Source organism: Mandrillus leucophaeus, unplaced genomic scaffold, assembly GCF_000951045.1.
Source record: "Mandrillus leucophaeus isolate KB7577 unplaced genomic scaffold, Mleu.le_1.0 Scaffold60, whole genome shotgun sequence".
NCBI classification, from domain to species: domain Eukaryota; kingdom Metazoa; phylum Chordata; class Mammalia; order Primates; family Cercopithecidae; genus Mandrillus; species Mandrillus leucophaeus.
In genome coordinates, this window is record NW_012106475.1 from 1,506,040 (window position 1) to 1,515,274 (window position 9,235).

The window sequence follows — 9,235 nt, forward strand, 5'->3', positions numbered from 1 at the left end:
CGCAGGCGCAGTGTGGTGAGCGAGCCGAAGCGCGGGAAGCTGCTCTTGCGGAGCCTCAGTCGCGGAGGTTCGGTCACCCGGGTGAGTCCGCACTCTGGCTGCCCGCGCCCACCGAGGAGGTGCGTGTTCCCTCTCCTGCTTGTTGTCTGACAGACCCTGCGCCTTATCCTGCTGCTGTCACTCGGGTGGGGGAAACCGGGCTGCGGAGAACGTGCTCTGGAGGAGACTAACCTCTCTTCCTATCCCCAGCCTCGCTGCTTTTCTCTCATTTGTAATAATAAAACTGGCTTTTATAAAACATTTTCAGGTAGATAAAGGAAAAGATGCCGGCCACACGGAAGCCAATGAGATATGGACATACAGAGGGACACACGGAGGTCTGTTTTGATGATTCTGGGAGGTAAGGTTCTTTGAGAAACAACGTTTCAGGTGCAAATGTTAAAACATTTATCCTTAAACGTTATATATGCCGTCAGCTGAAAATGACTCTTGCAGATAGAGAGGAATAATATTGAAATCTAAAATGGCACACATATTTATTTAGATTTATTGTTTGATTCGGGTCGTCATGGTAGTTTATCAACAAAGTTATAATCGTACTTACAGAGGCACTGGAAAGATGGAGGTCTCCCCATATATTTTCCCCTTCTCTGCGTCTTACATTATTAATTTTGTCAGATCACTAGATACTACCTACTTGTCAACTTCAGTGGCCTGGTCTGTTTGGAATGATATCCTTCCATGGCTCTAGTGATGCTATTTCCTTTTTTGCTTTTTTTTTTTTTTTTTTAAACTTTTTGACGGCTTAAAAAAATTTTCCTCTGTTTGATTCCTAAACGTTAATATTTTCCTAGGGTTATTCTGGTCCCTTTTAGCTTTCCAAGTCCCATTCTTATGCACTACTACTGCTCGATTGGACGGCTTCCAGTGTCGCTCCTATGTTGATTGATTCGTTGAAAAAATATTTGAGTGTCTCTTTTCCTGGGGACCAGCGATAGAATAGAGCGAACCAGACACAGTCTTTTCCTCCGTTGAGCTTAAGGTCGTTTTGGATTGACAGGCATTGAGCACAAATTAATCACAAAAATAAATGTGTATTTAGAAATAGTAAGTAATATGTGCAGTCATAAATGTGTATGAGGAGAAGCTCATCTAGTTAAAGGAGTCAGAGAAGGCTTCTTTGAGGAGATGTTTCTTGAGACGCCGTCTGAAGACGGAGCAGGCATTAAGCAGTATAAAGAGATGAGTGGTGATGGTGGTGGGGTGGTGGTGTTGGCATAGTAAGCGGAGGCAATACTGTGTGTAAAGGCCCAACGGGGCCGGGGATCATGGTATGCTCAAAGACCTAAAAGAAAACTAGCCTTGCTAAAATGTGGAGAGTGATGCAGAGTTTGATGAGAGATTAATCTGTGAAGTTAGGCAATGGATGTCCTATCCAAGACCTTCTGGACTTTATTAAGGAATCTTGTTTTATCCTAAAAGCACTGAGAAGGTATTAAAGGCTTGAAGCAGAGAGATGTGATCAGATTTGTTTTTGAGAAAATGCATGGAGGATGAATTGGAAAAGGAGCACTCATGGATGCAGAAAGACTGTTAGAAGATACCTGTATTAGTTTGGGTAAGTGTGATAGAAGCTTGGATTAGAGTAAACATGGGTATTAGAAAAGAGGATACATTCAGGAAATATTCAAAAAGATAAAGTCAACAGGATGGATCAGATGCTAAGGATGGAGAAAGAGGCAACAGGGATAACGTCTACATTTCTGGATGTTACAGTTGAGAAAGTGATGCTTCCACTTGCAGATAATAGGGATACTTGAAGAAGGGCATATTTCACAGGTAGAGCTGTGGGTGGAGATTGAGTTTGCATTTGGATATGATTATTGTAGGATTTCTTAGAGATACTCAACTGGAGAGATAAAGTAGACAGTTGGATAAATGGGTCTCAAGCTCAGAGAAAAAATGTGAGCTAGAGGTAGAAATATACAATTGACTCTTGAACAACGTGAATTTGAACTGTGTATGTCTACTTATACACGGATTTTTTTCAATACACAAGTATGTCATGAGTGCATAAAATATATGTAGATACTAGTGTATTTTATCATTTACTACCATAAAATATACACAAATCTATTATAAAAAGTTAAAATGTACTAAAACTTACACAGACAAACATTTCCAGACCATCCACAGTCAAGAGAAATGTAAACAAACATAAAGATGCAGTGTTAAATCATAACTACATAAAATTAACGGTAGTATATACCGTATTACTGTAATAATTTCATGGCCACCTCCTGTTGCTATTTTGGTAAGCTCAAGTGTTATATCTGCTTAAAACACTCTATGATGTTGTATCTGCTTAAAACACTATATGATGCTCATGAGCAGTTTATCTCTCCAGTAACTTGCCTATCCCAGTAAAAAGATGTCTCTGGTGGTTCTCACATATTTTTCATCATGTTTAGTGCAACACCATAACCCTGAATAACACCATGAGAATCATATGAAGTGCCACTAGTGATGCTGGATCCTAAGAAGCAGACAAAAGTCATGACATTAAGAGAGAAAGTTGAATTGCCTGATATGTACTGTAGATTGAGGTCTGCAGCTGCGGTTGCTCACTGTTTCAAGATAAATGAATCCAGTGTAAGGACCACTGTGAAAAGGAAATTTGAGACACTGTTACTGCAACTATGCCATCAGGCTTGAAAACCTTGCACTTTTTGTGAAATAACTTCATCTTGTATTGAAAACGCAGCTTTTATGTGGGTATGGGATTGCAATAGAAAGGCATAGCTATAGACTCTAATGTGGTTCCAGAAAAGGTGAAGTCATTATCTGACAACTCAAAGCAAAAGGAAGGTGGAGGATCTAAAGCTGGAAAGTTTAATACCAACAGAGGATGGTTTGATAATATCAGAAAGAGATTTGGCTTAGGAAATGTCAAGATGGCCGGGCGCAATGGCTCACGCCTGTAATCCGAACATTTTGGGAGGCTGAGGTGGGTGGATCACCTGAGGTCAGGAGTTTGAGATGAGCATGCCCAACATGGTGAAACCCTGTCTCTACTAAAAATGCAAAAAATTAGCCAGGCACAGTGGCGGGCACCTGTAATTCCAGCTACTCAGGAGGCTGAGGCAGGAGAATCACTTGAACCCGGGAGGTAGAGGTTGCAGTGAGCCAAGATTATGCCATTGCACTCCAGCCTGGGGAACAAGAGCGAAACTCTATCTCCAAAAAAAAAAAAAAAAAAAAGAAAAGGCAAGATGACAGTAGAGTCAGCTTCTGCTGACCAAGAGACAGCAGCAGACAGATTCCCAGACACCATTAAGAAAATCATTGAGGAGAAACATCTGCCCGAACAGGTTTTTTGTTTGTTTGTTGTGTTTTTTTGAGATGGAGTCGGGCTCTGTCTCCCCGGCTGGAGTGCAGTGGTGCAATCTTGGCTCACTGCAACCTCCACCTCCTGGGTTCAAGTGATTCTCCTACCTCAGCCTCCCAAGTAGCTGGGATTACAGGTGCCCGCCACCACGCCTGGCTAATTTTTCGTATTTTTAGTAGAGACGGGTTTCACCGTGTTAGCCAGGATGGTCTCGATCTCCTGACCTCGTGATCCACCCATCTTGGCCTCCCAAAGTGCTGGAATTACAGACGTGAGCCACCGCGCCCGGCCTGAACAGGTTTTTAATGTAGATTAAAGTGTCCTATTCTTGGGCGGGGGGTGGGGGGTTGAAATGCCACAAAGGACATTTATTAGTAAGGAAGGAAAATGAGCACCAAGATTTAAGGCAGGAAGGCTAACTCTAATGTTTGGTGCAAATACAGTCAGATTTATGATCAGAACTGCCATTATTTATAAAGCTACTAACCCCCAGGCCTTGAAGGGAAAAGATAAACACCAGCTACCAGTCTCTTAATTGTATAACAAGAAGACCTAGACAATGAGAACCTTTTTTTCTGGATTGGTTTCACTGATGCTTTGTGCCTGAAGTCAGAAAGTACCTTGCTAGTAAGGGACTGCCTTTAAAATTCTTTTAATGTTGGGCAATGCCCCTGGCCACCCAGAACCCCGTAAGTTCAATACTAAAGGTGTCAAAGTGGTATACTTGCCCCCAAACACAGTGCCTCGAATTCAGCCTCCAAATCAGGAGTTCATACAGACCTTTACAGGCTCATTACATAAGCTAATCTATGGAAAGGATTGTCATTGCTATGGAAGAGAACCCCAGTAGAAAGAACATCATAGAAGTCTGGAAGGATTACACCATTGAAGATGCCATCATTGTTATAGAAAAAGCTCTGAAGGCCATCAAGCCCAAAACAATAAATTCCTGCTGGAGGAAACTGTGTCCAGATGTTGTGCATGACTTAAGATTGACAGCAGAGCCAGTCAAGGAAATCATGAACGAGATTGTGGGTATGGCAAAAAAGATAGGGAGCGAAGTAATTTCAAGATACGGTGCTTGGAGACATTCAAGAGCTAGCAGACATGACTGGACGCGGTGGCTCACACCTGTAATCCCAACACTTTGGGAAGCCCAGGCAGATGGATCACTTGAGGTCAGGAGTTCGAGACCAACCTGGCCAACATGATGAGACCCCCCCCCCCCCATCTCTACCAAAAACTTAAAAAAATTGGCTGGGTGTGGTGGCACGCACCTGTAATCCCACATGCCACCTTCTCTTGGGAGGTGGAGGTTACAGTGAGCCGAGATTGTGCCGCTGCACGATTCCAGGCTGGCCGACAGAGGAAAACTCTGTCTCCAAAAAAAAAAAAAAAAAAAAAAAAAGTTAGGGCCAGGCGCAGTGGCTGACACCTGTAATCCCAGCACTGCACTCCAGCCTATCAAACAAAAAAAAACTCTGAAAAAAAAAAAAAAAAAAAAAAAAATGGCTAATAGACACTAAACCCAAGAGTTAGCAGAAGACAATTTGATAGAAATGAGTGCTTCCAAACTAGTGCCAAGTGATAAGGAAGAAGATGTAGAAGAAGCAGTGCCAGAAAACAAATTGACTTTAGGCAATCTGGCAGAAGGGTTCTGATTATTCAAGACTGCTTTTGACTTATTTTACAACATAGACCCTTCTATGATATGAGCACTGAAACTGAAGGAAATGGTGGAAGAAAGTTTGGTACTGTATGGAAACATTTTTAGAGAAATTAAAAAGGAAAAGAGTCAGACGGAAATTATGATGTGTTTTTATAAAGTCACACCAAGTATGCCTGCCTCTCCTGCCTCCTCCTCTACTTCTTCCCTGCTTCCACCTCTGAGACAGCAAGACCAACTCCTCTTCCTGTTCCCCATTGGCCTTCTCAATGTGAAGATAATAAGGATGAAGACCTTTATGATGATCTACTTCCGCTTAGTGAATAGTAAATATATTTTCTCCTCTTTATGATTTTCCTGATATATTTTTTCTCTATATTACTATATTATACAGATATAGTATATAATACATACACAAAATATGTGTTAATTGACTGTTTATGTTATCAGTAAGGCTTCTAATCAACAGCAGGCTATTAGTAAAGTTTTGGGAGAATCAAAACTTATATGTGGATTTTTGACTGTTGCGGGGTCAGAACCCATAACGCCCATGTCGTTCAAGGGTTACCTTTACACCTTTAGCTGATAATTTCCAGAGTTCAGGATTGAGGTCCTGGCTAATAATATAAATGTGGGAAATGTCCTTATATACATAGTATTTATTACTGTGAACTTGGACGAAATCACTTAGGGAAGGAGTAAATATAGGTAAGAAAAGACGTTCAAGGGTACTCCAAAATATTTAGAGATCAAGTTAAAGAGGATCCAGCTAAGGAGACTAAGAAAGAGTAGCTAGAAAAGTAGAGGACTGAAAGACAAGAAGGATGTTTAGAAGCCAAATGAAGTGTTTGAGGAACAGGAAATAATAAACTCTGTCAGATGCTCCTGGTGGGTCAGGTTGAAGACTGGCAATTCACCATTAGATTTAGCAATGTGGAGGCCATTGGCAAGTTTTATAAAGCGGTAAGAATGAAAACCTTGAAGTGGGTTCAAGATAATAGAAGGGAAGGAATTTGAATTAGTGAGGTTGATACTATGTGGTTTTGATTTTGTCTCTAGTAGCAGAGGGGTATAGAAAGAAATCAGTCACTACTTAAGAGGGCTGAAGAGGAAACACTGACTCCAGAAGAATGACCAGAAAGAAAGCTGAGTAGATAGAGATTTTGCTGGTGCCTCACCATGAACCTCATGAGACTCAATGAAGGAGTCAAGGAGAGGTGGTCAGATTAGGGAAGGAATGTTGCTCTCTGAGGATAGAGTCGAGGTAGTAAGAAATGCATTGGTAATCATTGACTCCTTGAGGTTATGTCATACAGTGGATGAAGTCTTGATATAATTAATCTTCATGCCCAGACACTGATAGTGGATTTCTTTTTTTGAGACGGAATCTAGCTCTGTCACCCAGGCTGGAGTGTCTGGCACTCCAGATCGTGCAATGGCACGACCTCTACTCACTGTAACCTACACCTCCTGGGTTCAAGTGATTCTCCTGGCTCAGCCTCCCAAGTAGCTGGGATCACAGATGCCCTCCACAACAGCTGGCTAATTTCTGTATTTTTAGTAGAGACGAGGTTTCGCCATGTTGGCCAGGCTAGTCTTGAATTCCTGACCTCAATTCATCCGCCGGCCTTGGCCTCCCAAAGTGCTGGGGTTACAGGCATGAACCACCACACCCAGCCTTACTCTTTATTATTTTAAAGTAAATCCCATACATCTTATAACTAAAATCTGGTTTCTTGGGGGTTGAACCTGGTAGAACAAAGCTTTAGCAAGAGTCATGAATCAAAAAAGAGAAGGCACAAATAAAATAATATTAGAGATAAAAAAGGTACAATAAAGGCTTCAAAATATGTGAATACATTGACACCTTTATGCTAATAGTTTTGAAAATTAGAAACAAAGGTACAATTTTCTAGGAATATGTAAATTAACAACTTACCCAGTTTACCCAAGAAAAATTAAAAATATTTATTTACATTGATTATCCAAACATTAAACATATGATCTCAATGTTAATATATGTAGGATAATCATTTCTGGTACATATTTATGTGCTTTAATCAGTTTTTTAGCCTGTCCCATGGTATTACTGATATCTTTCTGAAAAAAATATTTTTAATACAGTGTTATTTTAATTTTTCTCATAAAATTAGCTCTAGCCTTGTTTAGAGTTGCATTTTATGCCTTATAAATTTGAAGTTAGATCTTCAATTCTTTTTTTTTTTTTTGAGTCAGAGTTTTACTCTTGTTGCCCAGGCTGGAGTACAGTGGCACCATCTCGGCCCACTGCAACCTCTGCCTCCGGGTTCAAGCAGTTCTCCTGCCTCAGCCTCCCAAGTAGCTCGGATTACAGGCACGCGCCACCATGCCGGGCTAATTTTGTATTTTTAATAGAGATGGGGTTTCTCCATGTTGGTCAGGCTGGTCTCGAACTCCGACCTCAGGTGATCCGCCCACCTCAGCCTCCCAAAGTGCTGGGATTACAGGCATGAGCCACCATGCCTGGCCTAGACTATAACATTTTTTAAAGAGAAAAATGTTAGGTTCTAAGGTACTTGGCAGGCTCAGAGCAAATTCTACTAGCTGGGAGAGTCATAATTTTTAAGAATTTGTTTTAATTGAAATGAGTAAATACTTCAGCCTCAGTATTTTTATAGGTTCTGTCTTTTTATCTCCATTCATGGTACCCTTCTTCAATAATAGGGTCTTCACTATTTTTAAGGACAAAATTCATCAAGTTGTCTATGATTCTTTTGGATTTTTCACAGATTTTAAGCCTATTCTTTTATTTCATTCTGGCACAGAACGTAAATTTATACAATTAAAAATAGGAGTTCTATCAAAAGATTCTTCCCACAAGTTAAGATATTTCAAAGTACAGTTACAGAATTTTAAAATGAAATCATTCACCATTCCAGCTTTTCATGTGCAATTTGTTCAATTCTTATTTGCTTTTATAGGGATAAATTTCAGTGTCTTCCTGTGCATAAGTTTTGTTTTCATGAATTGCATTTCACTAAAAGCTTCAAAAGCTTAAGTTGAATGCTTTGATTAAAGATGTCTGTTTTCAACTAAATGCAACTAAGATTTAGAGGACTTGTTTCTGATAATAATAATACCATTATTACAGTAGGACCCTTAGGTTGTTTTACAGGGTCGCTCTTCAAAGGCTTACAGATTTTAAAACCTAATCATTCCAAGCAGAGGGAGAAAGTATGTCCTGCAATGCTAGTATTTTTAGTGTATTTAATTAACATTGGTTTGTGCGCTGCTGAGGTGGGAGGATTGCTTGAGGCCAGGAGGTCTAGTAGTTTTTGTGTATTTAACATTGATTTGTGTGCAACTGAGGTGGGAGGATTGCTTGAGCCCAGGAGGTCAAGGCTGCAGTGAGCCGTGGCAGGGCCACTGCACTCCAGCCTGAGCAACAAAATCAGAAACAAAACATGTTTTTTTCAAAAATTCTGTTGTTCTGCAATTCTAGACATAAATAAAATCTGAAAATTTGACAAGTGTGGCTTTTTTGTTGATATGTTATCTTGCAGCTAATTTGGACAGAATCATGAATTGTAATTCCAAATTCAAGTACTTTTGTGTTTCACAGGTTTCCTAATATAGTAAGAACATTGATTTTTCTGGCTGGGTGCAGTGGCTTACGTCTGTAATTCCAGCACTTCAGAAGGCTGAGGTAGGCGTATCACTTGAGGTCAGGAGTTCAAGACCAGCCTGGCCAGAGACCAGAGATGGTGAAACCCCATCTCTAGTGAAAATACAAAAATTAGCCAGGTGTGGGTGGCACGTGCCTGTAATACCAGCTACTTGGGAGGCTGAGGCAGGAGAATCACTTGAACCTGGGAAGTGGAGTTGCAGTGACCCGAGATGGTGCCACTGCACTCCAGCCTAGACAACAGAGCAAGACCTTGTTTCAAAAAGGAAAAAAAAAGAATATTGATTTTTCCTACAGCATTGTAGAAAACAATAAAATTAGTATGTAGTTATTTGATACAATAAAGGATAAAACCATTTAGAAGAAAGTTTAGACTACTCTGAAAGCACTTCTTTTTTTTTTTTGAGACGGAGTCTCGCTCTGTGGCCCAGGCTGGAGTGCAGTGGCCGGATCTCAGCTCACTGCAAGCTCCGCCTCCCGGGTTCACGCCGGTCTCCTGCCTCAGCCTCCCAAGTAG

The 9,235-nt window shown here is 40.7% G+C and overlaps 1 protein-coding gene across 1 annotated transcript in view; it reads left to right on the forward strand.

Annotated features, from left to right (window-relative positions):
* Positions 1-7: 7 nt before the first annotated feature.
* Positions 8-9,235, forward strand: part of WDHD1 (WD repeat and HMG-box DNA binding protein 1) — a 94,844-nt gene continuing 85,616 nt past the window's right edge. Inside the window, exons 1-2 of the mRNA XM_011999691.1 lie at positions 8-81; positions 308-400. Coding sequence (XP_011855081.1) covers positions 324-400 — 77 coding nt within the window. The 5' untranslated portion in view covers positions 8-81; positions 308-323. The remainder of the gene's footprint in view (positions 82-307; positions 401-9,235) is intronic.